The sequence below is a fragment of the Corythoichthys intestinalis genome, chromosome 4 (genome assembly GCF_030265065.1).
Source record: "Corythoichthys intestinalis isolate RoL2023-P3 chromosome 4, ASM3026506v1, whole genome shotgun sequence".
Taxonomy (NCBI): domain Eukaryota; kingdom Metazoa; phylum Chordata; class Actinopteri; order Syngnathiformes; family Syngnathidae; genus Corythoichthys; species Corythoichthys intestinalis.
The window spans coordinates 29,567,867-29,592,260 of record NC_080398.1 but is presented as its reverse complement, the minus strand read 5'-3'; the positions used below and the strand labels follow the sequence as shown (position 1 = coordinate 29,592,260).

The 24,394-nt window shown below is 38.6% G+C and overlaps 2 protein-coding genes across 3 annotated transcripts in view; one reads left to right on the top strand and one right to left on the bottom strand.

Annotated features, from left to right (window-relative positions):
- The window catches only part of si:dkey-283b15.2 (neuronal pentraxin-1), a 30,448-nt gene extending 14,007 nt beyond the window's left edge, over positions 1-16,441 (bottom strand). Inside the window, exons 1-3 of the mRNA XM_057834061.1 lie at positions 16,315-16,441; positions 12,281-12,567; positions 4,767-5,379 (exon numbers count right to left, since the gene is read on the bottom strand). Coding sequence (XP_057690044.1) covers positions 4,767-5,300 — 534 coding nt within the window. The 5' untranslated portion in view covers positions 5,301-5,379; positions 12,281-12,567; positions 16,315-16,441. The remainder of the gene's footprint in view (positions 1-4,766; positions 5,380-12,280; positions 12,568-16,314) is intronic.
- A 5,583-nt stretch (positions 16,442-22,024) lies between these two features.
- Positions 22,025-24,394, top strand: part of zgc:158689 (uncharacterized protein LOC791177 homolog) — a 28,056-nt gene continuing 25,686 nt past the window's right edge. Inside the window, exon 1 of one of the 2 annotated variants that reach the window (XM_057834058.1) lies at positions 22,025-22,294. The gene's annotated coding sequence lies outside the window, so the exon portion shown is untranslated. The remainder of the gene's footprint in view (positions 22,295-24,394) is intronic. The other variant, XM_057834059.1, reaches the window with a different exon arrangement.

The following is a 24,394-nucleotide window of genomic DNA, read 5'->3' as shown; positions in this document are numbered from 1 at the left end:
AATTAACTCGATTAAAAATTTTAATCGTCTGACACCCCTAATATATAAATAAAGGTTTTTTTAATATTATACTTTGGGGGGAAAAAAGTGGGAAAAAAACATGCCTTATATGTATCTCTTTCCAATGCTAAATCTGAATCCAGACCGCCGGAATCGGGCCAGCCAAACTGCCGGACCCGCGCTGGCGTACCTCCAACAGCCCGGGCCCGCAGGACCGTGGCAATCCGGCCGGAAGGGCAAACTCCGGGCGTTCACCTCAGTTTAACCCTCTGTACTGACTCCATTTTGGAAAGTTTAAAGAAGGCTCACCGAGAACAAATTGACAATTTGTTCGGGTCGACAGAGATCAAAAACGGCAAGGCGAAACAGAAAAACTCAGGCGAGGAGGCAAACTCGTTCCAATGTCACCATATCAGTAGTCAACAAAAAAGTTCCCGAGAAAAAGACAACTATTAGTTAAATATTCAGTCTTTTGAAGGCTCTCGCGGGGCGGGCCGTGGGCAGGAAGAAGCGTGTGTTTGGGATAATTGTCTGTTTGTGGATTGGACAGGAGGATTCGGGAGTTACTGTTGTCCGTGCAACAAGGTTTGTGGATTTTGCCACCTCAGCGTCAAAGGGGCTCTTGGAGTCTTGTTATCAATTGTATATCGAGTGTTCTCCTGTGTTCCTTGTGTTAGGACAGACCGTCCCGCCATTTGTTGTGGACTGTCCGGGAGAACTGATTGCGAGACTTGGTGCGTCAATCTTGCTCATGACGCACACTTAGTGATAAGAAGGCGTCATGTATCTTTTATGCCCTATATTCTGCTTGTTTTCCTTAAACTATGGTATAAGTGCTATTTATTTTGTATTACGTTGTGTTAGAATAATACAGTTAGACGGTGCCTACGAGAAAAGGTACTATCTCCTTCAAATACACACACACACACACAAAAAATTGGAGGCGCTATTTCGCAGTTTTTCACTTATCGCGGCGGGTTCTGGTCCCCTTTAACTGTGAAAAACGAGGGATCACTGTACCCCCCCCCAAAAAAAAATCGATAGATTTATGAAATAGTTTAAAAATTGCAATTGAATTGCAATTGTGGGTTTGAATTTGTCACTAATGAAAAATGTGCTCCAAGCTCCATCTTTCAGTCATTGGCTGTCGTTTGCCACGTTTACATGGAGCCAAATATTCCAATTACAATCGGAATATTTGTTCAAACCGAATAAATGTGTTCCATATAAACACCTCATTCGGAATGAAAAGGCCCAAACCGAATGGAATTTCATTCCGATTCACAGGAGTGGAATATTCCTTTTCCCAAACCGATTAGAAGTAAAATTATATCATGTAAACAGGGAAGCGGAATGGTGTCTGGTTGCGTTCTTTCTGCACATGCTCCGTACTGACTTGGTGACGTCACTTGGTGACGTAAGTAACGTCACTTGCAACATGGCTTCCAAGCACACGCACAGAGACCCACACAACTTTTTAAATGAACGGCGTATCATTCTGAAGTTTTTTTTCCACTCGAAAAGTTAAAACAGCAGCTGATCTGACGATCGATCTCCATGTTTTGCAACGTGACGCTTTGTTTTGATTAATCTGCGCATGTCAGACGGCAGTTGTCAAACGTCCTTTCGGAATAAAGGCAGACACATGTAAACGCTGGATCGGAATAGATGAAGTGACATGTAAACAGCTGATGTGAAATTTCCATTCGGAATGATTTGAATCGGTATGAATAAAAGTCAGCATGTAAACGTGGCTACTGATGGCGATAGACAGCGAATGATCATCTTCCAGTTCAAATGGATTGGAGGTCCATCACCATCAATGGCCGTGAATGGGTTAATAAGGACAAGATGGTTGACTGCTCACCGAAACGACGGGTTTGCCTGGTTCAGGTAATCCGGGCTTTATGCATGTGCGTGGCCCGATTACCTCAGTCAAGGCAGATCACCGTAATTACTACTGATCTTACACCCGTGCCCCCCTTCTTTCCCCAAGTCCTTTATCACAACACAGCCCCTGACATCTGTCTGCCATCACGATTCAGACCAGCAACAATTAGGAGCCTATTTTCCACAAATCCCGTATTTTCCGGACTATAAACCAGTTTTCTTTTCAGCTAGTTTAGCTGGGCCCGCTACTTATACACAAGAGTGACTTATATAATGTCAAAATATAAACTTATACATCATCTGAAATGTTAATTAACTCTGGTCAGCCATGGAGTTAACATTACCCATGACCAGCCGCTAGAAGGTATACTTGGTTTGTGATTTAGAACCGCCAAGAAAGAGTGAGCCTTATAACACATATTTATGTATACAGTGAGGAAAATAAGTATTTGAACACCCTGCAAAATTCTCCCAATTAGAAATGATGGGCGGGTTGGCAATTTTTATGGTAGGTGCTGTCTAAAAAAAAAAAAAATCCAGAAATCACAGTGTATGATTTTTTTAACAATTTATTTGTATCATACTGCTGCAAATAAGTATTTGAACACCTGACAAAACCATTGTTAATATTTGGAACAATAACCTTTGATTACAATTACAGAGGTCAAATGTTTCCTGTAACTTTTCAACAGGTTTGCACTGACTCTGGTGGGGATTTTGCACCACTGCTCCACACAGATCTACTCTAGATCAATCAGGTTTCTGAGTTGTCCCTGAGAAACGCAGAGTTTGAGCTTCCTCCAAAGATTTTCTATTGGGTTTAGGTCTGGAGAGTGGCCAGGCCCCTCCAGAACCTTGATATGCTTTTTATAAAGCCACTCCTTGGTATTACTGGCTGTCTGCTTCGGGCCACTGTCATGTTGGAAGACCCAGTCACGACCCATTTTCAATACTCTACCTGAGGGAAGGAGGTTATTCCCCAAAACTTTACAATACATGGCCCTCGTCATCTCTCCTTCATACCAGGCAGTCATCTAGTCCCATATCCAGAAAAACACCCCCATGCTTCACAGTAGGGATGGTGTTCTTGGGATGGTACTCATCATTCTTCTTCCTCCAAACACTATGAATGGAATTAAGACCAAAAAGTTCCATATAGATCTCATATGACCACATGACTTTCCCCCATGACTCCTGTGGATCATTCAAATGGTCATTAGCAAACCTAAAACGGGGCTGGACATGTGCTAGTTTTGGCAGGGGAACCTTCCGTGCCTTGCATGATTTTAAATTTAAACCATGATGGCTTAGTGTATTGCCAACGGTAACCTTGGAAATGGTGGTCACAGCTCCTTTCAGGTATTTAAGCAGCTCCTCCTCTGTAGTTCTTTGCCGATTCCTCACCATTCTTAGGATTATTGAGACCCTCCGAGGTAGATCTTGCATGGAGTCCCAGTCCGAGGGAGATTGACAGTCATGTTTAGCTTCTTCCAATTACTTCTAATTGCTCCAACGGTGGGTTTTACATCACCAAGCTCCTTGGCATTTGCCTCGTAACCCAGTCCAGCCTTGCAGAGATCTACAATCCTGTCTCTGGTGTCTTTTGGACAGCTCTGTGGTCTTGATCATTTTAGGAATTGGAGTCTTCCTGATTGTATAGGGTGGAGAGGTGTTCATATGCAGTTAACTGCCTCAAACAGGTGAAAAAGTCAGACTCAGAAAGTCCACCTCCATTCAACTTATTCGTTGGACTTTTTGAAGTTGACTAACAGGTCTTTGAGGCTCACAATTCTAGCTAATAGACAGGTGTTCGAATACTTATTTGCAGCAATATAATACAAATAATTTTTAAAACCAAATCAAACACTGTGATTTCTGGATTTCTTTTTAGATTGTCTCTCACAGTGGACAAGCACCTACCATGAAAAATTCAAACCCGCACATCATTTCTAAGCGTGAGAACTTGCAAAATCGTAGGGTGTTTAAATACTTATTTTCCTCACGGTATATACGTTAGTGCCGCAACGATTAATCGATTAACTCGAAGAATTCGATTAGATAAAAAACCTTCGAATCAAATTTTGCTGCTTCGAGGATTCGTTTAATTAGAATAGCGTTGTAATGGTTTGTTTTGAAAGCGTTTGCATTTAGTTTTATTGACTGGGGTGAATACACGGCCCTCTAGTGGTAGCATTGAATATGACATAATTCATTCAACAAGGCTGAATCCAGCTGCTCCCAGTTAAGACATAAAGTTTTTTTTTTTTGTTTTAGCTAGTATTTTTTTATACATTCGTAATTTTGTTAAGTATAATTAACAGGTTTTTTTTTTTGTTGGTACAGTATATGTGTTTTGAGCGATTTGTTTGGAGCGTTGTTAAAAAAAACGTTAGTATTTTATAGCATTTAAGTTATCGGACATTTGCTATGCAAGTTAGCCAATTGTTCTTTTGTTGTACTTGTCCGAGTCCGAGTCACGTGATTTTGAGAATCTGCCAAAACCGGGTCCTGATCAAATACCCCCTTTAAAAACAAATTTTTTTTTAAAACAAACGTTCCAAACATGTTACCGTCCCACCGTGCCACCTTCATTATTTTGAAACAAGAATTACATTATTCTTTATTAAATGCTTCATTGAGTGAGTCCACTCATGCTGCAGAGAACAGCTTCTCACTTACACAATGAGTTGTCACAGCACACTTTTGCAATTTTAACAATGATTGACATATTTGTGCCTTTGATCGTCGCGCTCGCAAGCTTTTCTGGTAAGATCAAAGCTACAAACCTGTCAATCATCACTAACTTTAAGTACCAAACTCAAGCTGGACAGTACAATACAGTACCCGCCCCCATCTTTTTCCGTGATGCATCTCACCTGCAAGTTTTCCAATCTGTCCTTAAGTGCCTGAAGCATCCTCTCCATCTGCTCTGGTGAGGACGTCGCGTGCACTGAACTCGCGTGTTTTACATCCTTCTCCTGTTGTTTAACGGCGTCAGAGTGTGGTGAATCTGGTATGATGTTCCCGTGCCGGTCGTCGTGTTCTATGTGTGCGCCAGGGTGGTCGTTGTGAGGTGACCCGGCGAAGCCCTCGCACAGGGCGAGTTTGGCGGTCAGCTCCCTGATGGTCTCCCTCTGGTCCAGGATGGTTTCTTTCTGCCGCACCAAGCTCTCCCGAAGGTGCAGGATGGTAGTTTTGGCCTCGTCGCTCGCGCCCCACCAGCCTGGGGGAGGTGCGCTTTGGTGGTGCCCCGTTCCCCCTACGCCCGGAACCGCCGTGGGGAAGCAGGCAGGGTCTGCGTCCAGCGGGATGGGGGTGCACACAAAGCGCGGCTGTGGGAAATCATCGGAAGTGGACGTCGCGGGCAGAAAGAGCAGAGAAAGGAAGAGAACGAATTGATCGGGCGCCATTCTATTGAACGACTTGTAGTCATCAAGGGAGAAAGTCCATTGTCCAGGTGGATGTTAGATTTGATTTTCTCGGATAAATCTGAAAAAAAAATGTCAGAAACAACAAAATCCTTCAGGATCTTTGTACATGATATTTCATTAATTCAGTGGTAAAACCTGGAGATGGGACTCGATTTGTAATTGATGAATATTAATTAATCGCACCACAATATGTGTCCCAAAAATCAAAATTTTCAAATAACACAGAGATGGGAATATTGTTGACTTTGGAAAAATGCATTTATGGCATTTCAATACGAAACATTAGAAAAGTAATTCTGCAAACGAAACACTTTTAACCTTTCACCCTTTATAGGGCAAGTGACTATTTTTGGTTATTAAAAAAAACTTAAATATTAGCAATTATTAATATATTTTTAAAATTATTAATCATTGTTGTACTTTAAAAATATTTTTTATAATTATAAATATATTCATAAATTAATACATTGTTTTTAAAAACTATGTAAATGAAATTAAAATGAACATTTTAATGTTTGTTTTTTTCCCCTAGTAATTACCTCATTGCATGCCATTGATGGCGATAGATGTCCAATTCATTTTGACTGGGCGGGACGAAGTTCCATAGTAATGACATTGTAATAACATAGTAATAACACTGGTCATTTGTTGCTGTCAGTCTTCCACGTTGAAATGGGCTTATATCTATTTCAAATTATTAGTCATGTTCCTAAGTAATCACATTGTAATGACACAGTAATAACATCATTAAAAATTGTGTTTCTCAGTCAAATTGGATTGGATGTCTAGCGCCATCAGTGGTAGCCAATTAGTTCAATGAGAAATGCATCCAATCTATTTGGACTGAGAGGGCTAGCAGCGATCACTCAAATCTCCCAGTTCAAACGTATTAGGAGTCTATCGTTGTCAAAGGCATCTAATAATTTAACAGTTTTAACCATTAAACAATCCCTACCATCCCCCCACACGTCTATTTATATTTACAGCTATGAACAAACATTAAATATTAAACCTGTCCCCCCTGATACCAGGTGGCCATTTTCAAATGGCAAACACGTGACCTCACCGACCCCCCGTTGTGTTCACTTGACCTATGGATACTTTTTATGCCGATATTCTATTGAAAGCATGTGACTTCGTGGCTTAGCGCGCAGACAGATGGTCCGATTCGAAAAGCGTGTCAACACCGAACTCAGCCAGTTGATCAGTTTAGCGGCACCCGCGCCAGCTCAATTAACCTAATTACCAGCAGTTGTGTGCTACCTAACCCTCAGATCAGCGGCCTTCGGCGACCTTCTTCGTCTGTGTGAGTGTTGGCGGTAATCCGCGGAGCCATATGGTAGAGGTGGATATTTAAGTAGCGCCATTAGAGGTAAATTAAAAAACCTGATCAGTGTTGATGGACGTGTGATTAAAAGCCCAGATAGACTTGTAAATAAACAGCAAGGATTCCAACTTGCGTGTTATTTTCCCTCATGTTGCATTTTATTTGGGGGGGAGGGGCTCAAAAAAGCTCTTTAATGACCTTGAATGAAAAGATTGTTCAACATCAAGGTTTGACGGAAGCTACAAAAAGCTATTCCTGAAATTTCTGCTGTCAATTTCCACTGTGAGGAATCATGACAAATGAAGACAGCAAACACTGTTCTTATTAAGCTCAGAAGTGGCAGGTGGAAAAAAAATATCCGACATGAGTTTATGTTATTGTTTTCATGAATGGACTCATGCTTGAGACATCACTTGGAGCATTCCCGCCACCTACTGTTCTGGAGTACGGGAGACTGATGTCAGCAAAACTCAGTTTTGAGAAATTGCAAATTTTGAAATTTTATGGGGAAACACTAACGTAATGAATCTTAAAGTTATTCATACTGTATTATATTTCAATTAGGGCTGTCAAATTTATTGCGTTAACGGGCGGTACTTATTTTTTTAATCAATCACGTTAAATTATTTAACGCATTTAACACATGCGCGGAATGACCCACTCACGCATTGCTGCAAACAGACTACAATGGCGCCGTTTTACGAATATACAGAGCTAAGAGGCAGTGACAAGTGAGTGGAGTGGATACAGGCATTCATTGGAACCGTGCTTTTTATTGCCAAAAGCTTTGACATCTCCTCCACAACATTTATAACTACTGAAGTGGGCGACGTGGGGAAAATGATGGGAGTTGATCTTTTTCTTGACACCCAGCATTGTACACAATGCAGACAAGATATACTATTTGCAGCCACCACACACAGTCATGGTTGCCCCACTTCCCATCATGCATTTGGACTGAACAGTTAAGTCACTACAGTATCATTTACTGTAAGCTCAACAAATACACTAGATGGCAATATTTAGTCACAATATACCAACTCACATTTATCCTTTAAGAATTACAAGTCTTTCTATCCGTGGATCCCTTTCACAGAAAGAATGTTAATAATGTTAATGCCATCTTGTGGATTTATTGTTATAGTAAACAAATACAGTACTTATGTACATTATGTTGAATGCATATATCCGTCTTGTCTTCTTTCTATTCCAACAATAATTTACAGAAAAATATGGCATATTTTAGAGATGGTTTGAATTGCGATTAATTACGATTAATTCATTTTTAAGCTGTGATTAACTCGATTAAAAATTTTAATTGTTTGACAGCCCTAATTTCAATCAGTGTATAATAGTCAAATATTTGCAAAAGTTAAATGTGAATGAAAGAAGTATGTTCCATTTTTAAGATTGTCACTTTTTTACTCGCAACTGACACCTCTGGCGTAATGCATGGATGCGACTTGTGTTAAGCTCGTACATGCTTGTACGAGCACGAATATCAGAGGAACGAGCGTTTGGCCTATCAAATCAGTACCATAAATGTAAAAACAGTCTTAAATGGGTTAGAAATGTGGGTTAGAAACAGTGTTGTTTTCGTGAACGACGACGATAACGCAAATATTTCTTCAACAAACACTTTTTTTCATGACGATGTTGAGACAATACGAGCTAAAAACGTGTTTTGGAAGACTAAAACGGCAGTTTTCATCTGACGGGATAAGAACAAGACAAAAATGCACCATAGTTTTCATCAGATATTTACAATGTGTGACATTTTATGTGTAGTTAGCCTGCATCATAGCAATGTCTGGTTGTGTCACTCGTGACCAGTGTTATTAATTTTACTTTAAAAAAGTAATTAATTACAGTTACAAATTACTTCTCCCAAAAAGTAATTGCGTTAGTAACTCAGTTACCTGAATGTAAGAGTAATTAGTTACTTGGCAAAGTAACTAGTGATATATTTTTTTTTTCTCAAAAAAAAAAAAAAAAAAAAAAAAAAAAAAAAAAAAAAAAAACAGGTCACACAAAGTGAAGCTTAAAGGGTTTGGGGGACAATTGGCCCTAGCCCAATTCTTTACCCTCAACTTAACTAGACAAAAGGGTATTGCGATAACTAGCTAGTAACCTTTGCTATGTGTGGAAGTCATTTAAAGTTGTGAATCAGTCGTTAAAGTTGTTAAAATTTCTCCCGTTATTGCATTAGTTCCCTTCTGTCTACTTTAAACATGTGTAAGTTTTAAAACTGTTTCATCATTTAAAGATAGATTTAAGTTAAGATTTTGCCGATTTAGGAGCATTTTAGATTTAAAAAAAAATTACTTAGGTTCGCTAGGAAGGATCTCTACATCAGGGCCTTCCTGAGAGGTCTACTGCTTTAAGATGGCGGCTGTTTACAAACGCATGTAGTCCTTAAAACATGTTGGCAATGCAGCAGTGTCTTTCAGTTGCATCTAGTTCTATAATATGATATCTACCGTGTCATGTGGGTGTAGTTTGTCGGCTATGGCTGCAGTCAGGTATTATTGGAGCCACCTAGCATCACGGTTGCAACGGCGTCTTCCCCACTCCTGCTCTGCTCTCGTCCCCGTAAGTCCGTTTCTCTCAGACTTTTTTTTATTCAACCAACTTCAACCTTTCCCGCCTCAGTAACGGTAACGGCGTTGCCAAGATGAGAAAAGTAATTAATTAGATTACTCATTACTGAAAAAAATAACGCCGTTAGTAACGCCGTTATATTGTAACGCCGTTATTAACAACACTGCTCGTGACTTACTGCATCGCCCCCCGACTCATCAGTGCCGTCTCCAGTCACTCCAGCTTGCACACACGGTAAGATTTGTTTTCTTAGCTTGGCCAGAGAGAATATACAATGTTGCTTTAACCTTCAAAGGTATCTGCTGAGTGATCATCACACGCTAAATGTAACTCATAGCATTAGCATAGGTTTCACGTTACCATTAGGCTAATGCTAACGACGAGATTTCTCTTAAATTGGACAACTTTTTTTTTTTTTTTCCATGCAGTTCGTGGCTTCCAGGTGGGTATAATTCATTGACAATAATTTACTGCTTTCCAGCTGACTGTTTATTATCAGGAAGTTAGCGTTGTCCTTGTAGACGCAACAATATGCGCTCGTCTGTCAATGTTCATTCGAAATAGTTGGAAACTTTTATTTATTTGTTTTTTATGGAGTAAATGATTTAAATTTTACGGACGAAACCATTTTTAGTAAACGTTGACAAAACTAGACAAAATTAGTCTTGAGTTTTTGTCAACAAAAACTAGACAAAGACAAACACATTTTAATATGACTAAGAGTAATAAGTATTATCGTCCAAAACACTAAGACAGAAAATGAAAAAGGCTTCCAAAACCAACACACGTCAGTTAGAAAAGTGTTTTTGCCAAACGGAGACTAGGCAGAGGCTCGGTGAAACAGCGCTGCTGCCGTGGGTGGACGTGCACAGACGCCCCAGAGTGTTTGAACAGTTTTGATGAGAAGTAGAAGGGTTTTTTTGGGGCAGTCTCAGTTAAAATGTCAGGCTCTGTGGACTCATCACATTGGTGGAGCATGCATGGAGTAGAAAAGTATTTCAAATAAACGCTAAAAATTCGGTAAAATACTTTTAATATAATCATATTAATTCTATATTTTTACGTGACATTTGGGAACTGCATCTGTATAGCTAAAAAATATCTAAAATGTATAAAACTAAATACAACTAGCCCTGTGAGCAGGACTCAATGGGCCCTCGGGAGTCCTGTGTCGATTTCTCCTATTTCTTTTCGGTGATTTTTGGGGGGGGGGGTCATTAGGTTTTTTTCCCTTCCAGGAGGAGTCGGTCTCGTAAAAAAAGCCATTTGCTGTTCCCAGCAGGGGGCGCCAGGCCTAATGGGTGATATTTCAATGAAGTCGAGTTCAGGCTTGGATACATCACGTACATGCTAAATATGAAAAAGATTGAACGCTGTATGGGGGAGTTATTAGACATTTTCTGAATTTGGTGTTTTGTCAAAAAAAAATGTCCGACTTTGGCACCCCATCGACTTTGGCACGATGAAAAATACATTGTATCTTTTGTTCTTCAACAGATGAAATAACAGAGTGTGAAGCAACAGCCTTAATGAGTCAAAGCAGTTCTTCACTGCTGTCATCAGATGAACCAATTTTTCCCAAATATATTTCATTGAAAAGTACATAGTATTTTTTTTCCCACAGAAGAAGTAGCAGAGTGTGAATCCTAAACCCTAACCCAAACACACAAAAAATAAAACCCCCGCACAGGTCAGGCCCATGAATGAAAACTCACCATTTTGATATGTGCAAATTTTGGTGAGTTTTCGAGCATGTTCAGAAGTTCCAATTGGCCATTTTCATTTGCCCTGAAGAAGCCCTAACCCTAACCCTAATCCCCAAATAAACCCGACTTTGGTACTCCGCCCAGGTCAGGTCCGTGAATGAAAACTCACCATTTTGATAACTTAACATCTCATACGTCTCATGAAGAGTCTCACCAATTTTGAGGAGGATCCAACTAACTGCCTTGGCGCAACGGTCTCAAACATGCACCCTGGTTTTCGACAAAAATGGCATGTTTTTCAACATTCAATCCAAAATACCCGATTTCCTGTTGGGTTTTGAATATGGGTGCAAGAGACTTTTTGAAGCATTTTTGCACAAGGCATCGACTCCCCACATTTCATCGCTCTACTTTGAAAACACCTAAATGGAGAGGCCTTTTTAAAAAATTCCAGGGGGCGCCACTGAGCCATTTTGTGACATTCTTTCACAATGTTGCCAAATTATCGAAATTTTCACAAAGACGCATGTGTGTGCAAATTTTGGTGAGTTTTTGAGCATGTTAAGACCTTCAAATTGGCGATTTTCATTTGCCATGAAAAAGGAATAATAATAATCCTTTGCAGAACAATAGGGCCTTCGCACCATGTTGGTGCTCGGGCCCTAATAATATATATAAATATTATATAGAGCAACAAAAAATCATTCAAGTCATTGATTGTAAAACTAAGACTTCTGATGAAATAACCATACTAATGTTTTTTTGGGGGGATTTTATAGTCTCCTTTATTTGCACTTCATTCTTGATTTAAAAATGACAATTTCTGAATGTTTAGTCTTTAGTCATATAACTTCAAACATTGCTCCCACAAAATTATAATTTAGAATCTCAATATGATGATTGATATTTAAAATACTTATTGATGGGAATAGACGCCCAATCCATTACAACTGGGTGGGGCTGTAAGCGACTGAGTGAATATTGGCTATATATCTGCTGATATCGGCCAATCTAGAAAAAAAGTCGATATATCGGGCCAATAAATCAGATTTTCGTGAGAAAGATCATCACCTAAACAATGAAGATGACAGTTATTCTATTATATCGGCTTGTATTGGCCGTGCCTGAAAAAAACACCCATATACTGGCCGGCCGATATACTGTATCAGTCAACCTACATATGAAAGATCATCACCAAACAGTATACATAGCAGTTATCCTTTTATGTCAGGTATATATCAGGCGATGGCCGATCTATAAAGTCCATATATCAGCAGGACGATATATCGGTCGACCTTTTAGTCTAAAAAAATCAGAATTCTTACCTGATGTTGTGGCTTTAGCGTCCACGCACCCGCAGTGGAGTTGTAGGACACTGATCAGCTCGAGAGGGATTTACTCCAGAGGAGACTCTTTGAATCCCTCTTCCCTCCTCCCTTCCTTCGCTTTGAAGACCACGCCTCCAACAGGACCGCTCACCTTCGAGAACGCTGACACCTGATGATCTCGCTTTGGCAATGCCGCCACCGATTCCAGCTGGACACGCCACAGAGGTGGCGGCGGGACACGTCGCAACATGTTTAAGGTGTAGAACTTCACACACACAAGCACTCTGTTGGTGAAAACAATGGATGTATTTGACTAACTACATTTAAGCTACTTTGCAAAACTTTTATTTATTTCATCATTTATTTAACCATTTCGTCCATGAATTATGATTCATATAGAACAGTGGTCTCAAACTTGCGGCTCATGGGACAATATGTAACAGCCCCCATTTGATATCCAACTGTACAGTAGTATTCATGTTGTCTGCACGTATTTTGCGATGAGCTATTAAAATTAGGGCTGTCAAACGATTAAAATTTTTAATCAAGTTAATTACAGCTTAAAAATTAATTAATCGTAATTAATCGCAATTAATTGCAATTCAAACCATCTCTAAAATATGCCATATTTTTCTGTAAATTATTGTTGGAATGGAAAGATAAGACACAAGACGGATATATACATACAACATACTGTACATAAGTGCTGTATTTGTTTATTATAACAATAAATCCACAAATCGCATTATTAACATTCTTTCTGTTTAAGTGATCCACGGATAGTAAGACTTGTAGTTCATAAAAGATAAATGTTATAGTTACAAGTTATAGTAATTTTATATAAAAATCCCTCTTTATATTTTCGTTTTCATAAAATTTGTACAATTTTCAATCAAAAGTAGTTAATATAATAATAAGAATAAAAATAACAATAATAAGAATTGAGTGACCAAACTCTGAGTAATGCCAGTTCACTTTGCATTGTTGTTTAGCTGTGTGAGAATAGGGCCTCATTACTACAGACTGAAGAGCTTTTCTTTTTGTGAACATTATTTTTTTTGAGAGATAGCAATATTATTTTTGTTGTGCTTTCACTAAATGATACTTCTATTTGTTGTGAAGGAGTTGCAGAAGCGTATGCCAATAAACGGCGCAGCCCAAAGAATGCCTGTGTCCACTCGCCTTTATAACAGATATATCTCTGAGCATGTCTTACCCAAAATACAACAAGAGACACATAATTGCCACTAAAAGAAAGCAAACTTACCGAAATATGTGTGGAGCACAAAGCAACAGCATAAACGTCTCACAACTACTAATTCTCCCACTATTAGAAGGAATAACATTAGTATGGAACGGCGCTGCGCTGCCCCCAAGCGGCCGGTGGCATTCTTTTCACTCTTAATGTCCATAAACTGCCTCATTGAAATCTGTTTGAGGCAATGCGAGAGCTGCTCATTCAGTGCATGCGTTAATTGCGTCAAATATTTTAACGTGATTAATTAAAAATTAATTAACGCCCGTTACTGCGATAATTTTGACAGCCCTAATTAAAATATAGACTGTATATATAGGGGTGGGAACCTCTTGGTACGTCACGATACGATACGATTTGCGATGCAAAGCTCACGATAACGATCTCACGATATGGCGAAAAAAAGTTTATTGATACATTGGTCAGGAAATCATTCTAGGATATTCCACAAAACAACTAATAAACAGAAAAACTATCTTCATCCTTCTTCAATAGCATACCGCATGAATGCTATTTATAGACCGTGACGTCGCCATCGTAACGCAGAGGTGGGTCATCATAGACACGCCCTTGCATACAATCCATGTTATTTCTGCTTATTTTCTCTGGTAATCTTTAAGAAAAGAACATGCCAAGTAAACATTGCTGTGATGGAACTTGTAGAAATGACTCTAGACATTACAACATACGAAGGATGTTTTCTTCATACGTTTTCCAAAACCAAAAAACTCGGAGGAAAAAATGTGAAGAAGAGGTAAGCCATTTTGATATTTTTACTTATTTTTTAGCGTGGCGTTTTGCTGTGCTGCTTTTGACAATAAATGACCTGAAAAAATTTAAAATGTTATCTGACTGCTGCTGTTGTTACCTTTTCTGTTGTAAAAAAAAAAAAAAACTTTAGTAAGGAAGTGTATTTGTAGAATTAGGATTTGTTATTAATGGAAAAAAATTAAGAATGTTTGTTGGCTGTCACTATGTGGCATTTGCGATCGCTACACAAAAATAGCAATGTAAATTACCCCCAAGAATGGTCAGAGACGTAAGACAACCAGAGGATATAATATATAAGACAGGGCATATGGTGGTAAAGGATAGGTTGTTGAAACAAGAGAATGTCATCGTCAGTGGCGTAAGGCAATGCACACAAGAAAAAGGTGTTGATAAAAATCTCTGGATTAGGTCAGCTCTTTTTCTCATCTTTTTCAACACTTGACACTCAAGACATGTCTTTAACTGAAAATTTGTATGTTCTTCCACATCTTTACCAGTGAATTTGGCACCAGGGACATCATTTTCGGACAGAATTGGTAGGTTTAGCTCAGTACACATCTCGTTCATACACTATTTCCATGCATTTACTATTAGGGACAAACAGGAGGTTGACCCGCCTAGCAACATTTGCTAACGTCATGAATATTAATGAGCAAAAGTGACGTGTTGCTTGAGGTACACCATTTGAACTGGGAGGGTGGCAGAAAATGAATTCCTCCCACTTCAAACGGGCCCCTCCTATTTCTACGGCCGTCAGTGGTAGTCAATGCCTGGCAATGAGGCAATTTTGGGCCATTTCAGGTCATTACCTTTAGATTTTCTGTCACTTCCTGTTCATTTTGGGGCATTTTATGGGTCACTTTCTGTTGATTTTGGGTTACAGAACTGGAAGTTACCCAGGAATGAATAGGTAGTCACTCAAACTCAACAGGAAGTGACCTGTAAATGCCCAAAAATGAAAAGGAAGTGACCTGTAAATGCCCCGGAAATCGGAAAGAGTGACTGTGAATGCGCTGGTTTCAAATGAACGGAAGTTCATCCGCCCTTCCCAGTCCTAATTGGATTGGGCATCGAGCGCCGTCAATGGCAGCCACAGAGTTAACTGAGACACTATTATAGTTGAAGATTTTGGTAGCAACTAGTTGTTTCCTTTTTTTTTTTTTTTTTTTTAAACATCGTCACCTTTTTAAAAATATATTTCAATTCTTGGCACGAGAGTATCGACAACCTTTTGGGATGCAAAGTATCACGATTTGTCAATCCGATATTTTGTAACACCCCTCATAAATCTATCAATTTTTAATAATATGATTGATCCATTTTGGGAAAAATTTATTATTTAAATAGTAGTAAATAAAAAAAATTAAAACTGCAAATTAAAAATAGGAGTATATATAATTCTAAAAAAAATCAATTAAAAGAAATTAAATCTTCCAAAAATTAATGAAGACAAACTGTAATAAACTGGGGGGGAAAAGAAGCAAAAAGACATGAAATCATGAAATCAAATGAATGCGGTCCATGTCTTTTTTTGATCTGGGAATTTGTTCGCTTTTTTTTGTTTTGTTTTATAAAGCTGTTGTAACCTCACATCTTAACTTTGATCGAAACATCGCTGTCAGCCCTCCCAGTCAAATAGATTGGGCGTCTATTGCAGTCAATTGCAACCACTGAGATAAAATGCCACAAAATTAGCAGCACATTCTTGCCTACCTGTTGTGTGTCGCGTTCAAGTGCAATTTAAAAAGGAGGACAAATATATCCTAATCGAGGCTGCGCAGTACGTCATTGTGTACTAGTGTACACATTCTCTACTAAAGCGACTATACCGGACACGACCATTTTAACTTCAAAAGTGTTTTAGCTCTTAAGATCCCTCACAAATGTGATACTAAAGTGACCGTCATTTTTTTACACTACTATACGGCACAAGAGCGTCATTATTGACGTAATGCTTTCCTTTTTTAACTTCAGGCGGCTTGACACAGTGACGTTTTTTTCTCACCAAAGTTGCCTTGTGCTGTCTTCAATCAAGAAAAGAGGGAGAAACACTGTGTTGGTGTAATAATGTTGGTTTATATAAACGGAACCAGGCTGAGAGTACAGGAAAATGAGTAAGCAAACATGTTAGCAAACAAGTCTATAAAATAACGAAGGAATTTGTTCAGATATGCTGCCCTCTATTGGTCAAAAGGGTTTTAGTGGCTACAATTCATTTCATTGAAAACAAATGCAAGTAAATTTGATCATTATTATTATTATTATTTTTTTTTTTTTCGTTTTAAAACAAAATCTAGTCAGCAGTTGACTTTATTATTAATATGGCAGTTGAAATTGCGTGTTTTAATGCCTTGTGCCGTCCATTTTACTGGAGTTTAAGCTAGGAAATATAGTTTTAGCCTCGCTTAGTTAGCCTCTTTAAAGCTGTACATGAGTTCTTAAATGTTGTCTTTGAGTTACAGAACTAAATTAAATAACAAAAAAACATTATTGTGAGCTGACATTGATTTATTTCTATGTTCGGTGCGTTACTGAACAGTAGCACTTACTATTAGGGCACAATTTACCTTTAATTTTTAATTTTCTTGAGAATATGACCTGTTACTTGGCTGTTTTCCCATTAAGGTTTTTTTTTGATGAATTGTGGGTGAGCTTTAGGTCCTCCACAACTCTAGTAAAGTGAATTTAAAAATCAAGCAAAGTGGAAATTGAATTAACAACAAATCGGTTTGACAATCGATTTGCCTCACATCTTGGTGTCATTTTTTCTGTGACGACACTGTAAAAGTAAATGGTAAAATACTTTGTGGCTGTACCGTTTAAAGTAATACCAGGTAACTTTTCAGTTTGGTCGGTTTTAGCGGTGCTAGTGGACAAAAGCGATAGTGTTTTGCCTGAAGGAAGACTGCGTTTTCCCTGAGTACCAGCGCACACCCGCACAGTGGCGTAAAATCATCTCCCGCTCGCCTTCAGATGGATTAAACAACATTTCTGTTTCCAGCGGCTGTGTGAAGAATGAACTGTAATTAGGTAATGAATCCAGTTGTGGCTAAACAATAGCATAAGACGGTTAGCAACCACGTGGTTAACAACCCTCCACCCCACCCGAACTTGTCAGCTGAGGGGGGCGGGGGGATGTCACGCCAGCGAGTGAAAGCCGTGCCAATGTGTTTATTCTTCAGTATTTTTTTTCTTCCTCGGACAAAATTTTTTGTCTCTTTTTTTTTGCTGTGCCATCTGTGCAGAATTTGTGCGAAAGCGTTCGCATCGACTTCCTTTTTTATAATGATTGGGGAAAGGGGGAAGTGACGTATGCTGTAAACAAGTCAGCACATTTGTAGTTTTTTGTGTCGCACGGTTGCTGCCACCCTCCTCAATGTTAATTAGTGCCGATGAAAGCTGTACAGATCCCCCTCAAAATATAAAAGAGGTGTCATTCAACTAGTTGTCAGTCGACTTATTATCACAAGTGTTACAAAAATATTTTATAAAGGTTGAAAAGTTACCTAGTGTTGCTTTGAAATAAAAATAAAAAACGGGAAAACTGGAAAAGGTTTACTGTCAGTGGTAGTCAAGCGTGCTGACTACTGAGGTAATAGCCCAGTATAGTATACATTTAGTCACCAGCACACTTGTTTAGGTACTCATGGAATATATGTTTTTTTTTAATAGGTTACACGCACAACTCTTGTTCTAACTGGTCTTCAGTAGCTTCTTAGTCAGCACGCATGAGTGGCAAGATGGCAGTGTGGGTTAAAATTCCAGTTGAGAAGGGAAGAATGATAAAAGTACAGTAACATCACCATCAACACTGATTATACAGTGAGGAGCAGAAGTATTTGCACGCCTTGTGATTTTCCAAGTTCGCCTACTTAGAAAATAGGTAGAGGTCTGAAATTTCAATCATAGATGCATTTTCACTTACAGAGACATAATCCCCCCCCAAAAAATCCGGAACTCACATTGTATGATTTTTAAGAATAATTTATCTGTAATTTACTGGGGTTCATAAGTATTTGTACCTCTGAGAATCAGCAATAATTATGACTATACTGTATTTCTGTTTCTTTGTGCATGCTCGAAATATAAAAGCTTCATCATCATTATCAGTCTACCTCAAAAAAAAGTCCATATTTACCCCATGAGTAACCACCCACCCAGCACTTGTTTGAGCTCAATATTGTCAGCTGTGCACCCCACAGACACCATAGAAAAAAATTGTTGAGCTCCACAAAGCTGGAAAAAGCTATGGGACAATTGGAAAACAGCTAGGTGAGAATAAATCAACAGTTGCAGCAATTGTTAGAAAATTGAGAAGGCTAAACATGATTCATAATCGACGACGGACTGGGGCTCCATGTAAAATCTCTCCTCGTGGGGCATCACTCATGATGAGAAAAGTGCGGGCTCAGGCTACAACTAGATGGGAGAAGCTGGTCAATCACCTGAAGATGCACAGTTTCAAAGGCTACTGTCAGTAAAACATTGAGGTACAATGGTTTTATAATCATGCATTGCTCAGAAGGTTCACCTGTTGAAGCCAGTACATGTGAAGGCCCGTCTGAAGTTTGCCAGGGACCATATGAATGATGCAGAGGGGTCATAGGAGAAAGTCATATGGTTTGATGAGACCAAAGTAGAACTTTTTGGTGCAAACTTTACTTTGAAAAAGAAGGAGGAGTACAATCCCAAAAACACCATCCCCACTGTGAAGTACAGGGGTGGAACCCTCATGCTTTACTGAAACTTCGTGTTTCTCAACGACAGCCCCGACAAGTGACAGATTTAGAGAAGATTTGTGTGGAGGAATGGACCAAAATCCTTGTTTCCATATGTGAAAAAATGATTAATACACAGAAAGTGTATATGTAAGTCTATGTAATTGCAAACAAAGGCTTCCACACTAAATATTCTCAGGAGTACAAACACTTATGAACCCCAGTAAAGTACAAATAAATTATTTTTTAAAAATCAAACAACGTGAGTTCCGTATTTTTTTTTTTTTAGATTATGTGTCTATTAGTGGGAATGCATCTGTGATTGAAATTTCAGACCTCTACCTAATTTCTAAGTAGGTGAAATTACAAAATCACAAGGGGTGCAAATACAGTGTATCACAAAAGTGAGTACATCCCTCGCATTTCTGCAGATATTTAAGTACTGTATATCTTTTCATGGGCAACACTGACAAAATGAGACTTTGACACAATGAAAAGTAGTCTGTGTGCAGCTTATATAATAAAGTTGATTTATTTCCCCCTCAAAATATAGCCATTAATATCTAAACCCCTGGCAACAAAAATGAGTACACCGCATGGGTACTACGTACATCCCTAAATGTCCAAATTGAGTACTGCTTGTCATTTTCCCTCCAAAATGTCATGTGACTCGTTACAGGAGTGCTGTCAGCATTGCTGCAGAGATTGAAGAGGTGTAGGGAGGTCATTCCCACCCATAATGCTTGACTGTAGGCATGACACACTTATCTTTGTACTCCTCACCTCGTCGCCGCTGCACATGCTTGAGACCATCGGCACCAAACAAATTAATCTTCGTCTCATCAGACCATAGGACATGGTTCCAGTCATCCATGTGCTTTGTTGACATGTCTTCAACCAACTACTTGCGGGCTTTCTTGTGTACCATCTGCAGAAGAGGCTTCCTCTTGGAGTGACAGCCATGCCCACCAATTTGATGTAGAGTACAGCGTATGGTCTAAGCACTAACAGGCTGACCCCCCACTTCTTCAATCTCTGCAGCAATGCTGACAGCACTCCTGTAACGAGTCATATGACATTTTGGAGGGAAAATGACAAGCAGTATTCAATTTGGACATTTAGGGACGTACGTAGTTTCTAAGGGGTGTACTCACTTTTGTTACCAGGGGTTTAGATATTAACTCATTCACTCCAAGCCATTTTCACCGGTGAGACACCTTTCGCTCATGGCCGTTTCACTGGATTTCGACTGATTTTGCAAGGCCCACAGAAAATTGTGTTCTGTTGCTATATAAACATGGAACCCACCAAAAGAAATATTAGACTCTCTTCTTTCAGCAGGAAAAAAGTAAGTTAATATCTTTTTCCATTCTTTAGAAATCAGCATTAGATAGTAGCTTAGTTTGAGCAATTTTCCAATTTCTGATGAAAAAATAGAGAAATTGAGCTTTTTGTGACAGCATACATTTCAAACATAACTTTGACTTTAACACAGCTATTCTTTGCGTTAGTTACATCCCAAACATTTGAATGTTTTCCTTATACAAAATTAGTTAAACAACAAGACAAATAGAGCTTTTGATAGCAAAGTAACAATTTATTTACACATAACTAACTGAGAGGTGACGCTGTTGTCGCCGCGACAGCCAGGTAAACTTTTCTGTCATCACCGCCTGTCTCATAAAGATGGATTTTTTTGAGACTCTGCGGGGTCTGCTCAGCGAGCAGCACAGACTCTACGGCATCTTCTGCTGCACTGGTGGTCCCGGTCGTCCTGCTCGGTCGTCCAGCGCCTGGCATCCCAGGCATCCTCTTGGTTGTTCTGCTCGGTCGTCCGCCGCCTGGCATCTTACGCCGGCGCATCGGCTGTGTGGCCCGGCCGTTCGTTGCCATTGAATCGGGTTGCGGGTCTTACCAAATGCACTACTGCCCTCCAGTGGCCAGTTTTATTGCTTTGAAATGGATTTTCAACTTTGTGCTTTGGAGCTCAGTTGAATTAGAACCCAGAGATGTCTCTTATGAAAAAAAAAACCGTAAAAGACATATAAATACATCTTTGGGATACTGAAACAATTAAAAATAGATTGTATTTATACATTTTTGGGAGCAAATGAGTTAATGGCTATATTTTGAGTTTTTTGGAGGGGAACATAAATTAACTCTAATATAAGCTGCACACAGACTAATTTTCATTGTGTCAAAGTGTCATTTTGTCAGTGCTGTCCTATAAAAAGATATACTTAAATATCTGCAGAAATGCAAGGGGTGTACTCACTTTTGTGATACACTGTACCTCTGCTCCTCACTGTATAAGGATCACAATGTTAAAAAAATGACAATGTTATGATTTTACATTTTAAAAAAGTTGTTGTTACCGAGAAACTATTCTGTTTTTATGTGATTTGTGTTGTTCCAGCAATATTTTAGCGGTAAAATTCTGTATTTTGCAGTTTAGGTCGCTAGGCTGTAGATTACCGTGTAATCCTGGCATAAAGTGAACCGGAAGATTTTGTTCACACATAAACGTGAACCACTTAAACACAGTCTCGTGACTAGAATTCATATAATGTCTGAAAGGGGCTTGACAGTATCAATCCAAAATTGTAATGAAAAAAAATGAGCGAACTAATTTCAATTTAATGAAGTAGCAGAAAACAAAAGCAAGGTCCTTCTACGTCTTGGCCATGTCAAACTGGTGAAAAAGTCGAGATTAAAGCTTCCTCCAACTTGTTTGCATGCAGCGAGGCCTCCTCCTGTCCACCGCGTCCTTTAGGGAACAGGAATGTGTGCTACTCTTGATCTATGTAGGCCATGCCTGTGTTACTGCACCCGGCTTTTTTTCTTTTTTGGCTTAAAAAGTCCAAGTCATTATTCTCCCGCTGCTATTCAGACCAGGTCCTGTCAGCTCATTGTTATTCAGGCCCAGCGAGGGGAGCGAGAGCTGGTTTGGAGGCTGACCGGGCTCTGGTGGGGAGCAGGGTGGACGTAGAGTGGGGAGAGAGAGAAATTCTGGACACTTTTCACTCTTTTTTTTGTTGTTGTTAATCGGCTCAGTAATGAGGAGAGGTACTGAACGGCACCAAATATCTGACCTCCATTCTTGTGTGCAGGCCAGGGAGAGAGAGAGCATGTGAAAAAGGGGTGGAGGGGAGTTGAGATTTAGTGGCCTGCCGAATGAACAACCCCCCACTCACTAACTCGCCGACGGAAGAAAAGAGAGGACTGCTCATCATCGCTCGCCTCTTCCGACAATGAGATGAATGCAAGGTAACTTATTACCGCTGTTGTGCTTACTTGGCTTGATTTTGTTGTGGTGGTTTATTATATTATTGAAGTACGACTTAACTTTTTTTGTACACATTTTGGTGCTTTTAATGTCAGGAAACAGTCTGAATAGGTTGCTGTTCATTTTTTTTAAGATCAAAAAGTAGTAAGGTATGACTGCCATTGATGGCGATGGTGATACATATGCCAGAGTTACTCTAAAAATGAACTTTTTGAAATAAATAAATAAATAAGAACACACAGTAACTTTGATGTGTTACCAATTACAAGACTCAAAATAAGGAAATACATCAACAACCTTCCTTCATAAAACAGTACTTAGAGCGATAGACGTCTAATCCATTTAAACTGGGAGAGGCTGGCAGCGAGTTTCAGAATGATGCACCGATCTGGATTGATGAAATAATATTTTCTTAATAACTTTTAATTCTTTTAAAAAATAATTTCAATTATTTATTTATTTATTTATTTATTTATTTTAAAGCCAGAAAACCAGGAAGTTTTCTCATTATTTTAACCCATTTTTCTGTTTTCTGCTAGCAAGCTAGCACAGTTAAGACTATTGAGTTTATTATTCATGAAGAGTGAGAAGACTGGTAATTTTTAAATCGGCCAGCGAGGGGTCTCAAGTTTTAGCTAACTTTGTCGTTAATAGACATGCAATCTACAAACTGGGAGTTTCAGAATGATGCACCGATCTGGATTGATAGAATAATATTTTCTTAATAAAATTTCATTCTTTTTAAAATTAATTTCCATTCTTTATTTTTTTTAAAGCTAGAAAAACGTTTTCTCATTATTTTAACCTATTTTTCTGTTTTCTGCTAGCAAGCTAGCACAGTTAAGACTATTGAGTTTTCATTGTTTTTAAAATCCTGTACAGTACAAGCTAACAAAATTTAGGCTAATGACAGTTAGCCGAAGTGAATTAGCAACTCCGAAGAAATGTTCATAATTTCTACTATTATTCATGAAGAGTGAGAAGACTGGTAATTTTTAAATCGCCCAGCGAGGGGTCTCAAGTTTTAGCTAACGTTGTTGCTAATAGACGTGCAATCTACAAACTGAGAGTTTCAGAATGATGCACCGATCTGGATTGATAGAATAATATTTTCTTAATAAAATTTCATTCTTTTAAAAATTAATTTCCTTTTTTTATTTATTTATTTATTTTTCAAGCTAGAAAAACAGGAAGTTTTCTCATTATTTCAACCTATTTTTCTATTTTCTGCTAACAAGCTAGCACAGTTAAGACTATTGAGTTTTCATTGTTTTTAAAATCCTTTACAGTACGAGCTAACAAAATTTAGGCTAATGACAGTTAGCCGAAGTGAATTAGCAACTCCGAAGAAATGTTTATAATTTCTACTATTATTCATAAAGAGTGAGACTGGTAATTTTTAAACCGCCCAACAAGAGGTCTTAAGTTTTAGCTAACTTTGTCGCTAATAGACGTGCACTCTACTTGAACTGGGAGTTTCAGAATGATGCACTGATATGGATTGATAAAATAATATTTTCTTAATAACTTTTCATTCTTTTTAAAATTAATTTCCATTTTTTATTTTTTTATTTTTTTTAAAGCTAGGAAAACGTTTTCTCATTATTTTTCATTTTAACCTATTTTTCTGTTTTTTGCTAGGAAGCTAGCACAGTTAAGACTGTTGAGTTTTCATTGTTTTTAAAATCCTTTACAGTACGAGCTAACAAAATTTAGGCTAATGACAGTTAGCCGAAGTGAATTAGCAACTCCGAAAAAATGTTCATAATTTCTACTATTATTCATGAAGAGTGAGAAGACTGGTAATTTTTAAATCGCCCAGCGAGGGGTCTCAAGTTTTAGCTAACTTTGTCTCAAGTTTTAGCTAACTTTGTCGCTAATAGACGTGCAATCTATTTGAACTGGGAGGGCTGGCAGCGAGTTTCAGTGTGATGCACCGAGCTGGATTGATAAAATAATATTTTCTAAATAACTTTTCATTCTTTTTAAAATTAATTTCCATTATTTATTTATTTATTTATTTTTAAAGCAAGAAAAACAGGAAATTTTCTCATTATTTTAACCTATTTTTCTGTTTTCTG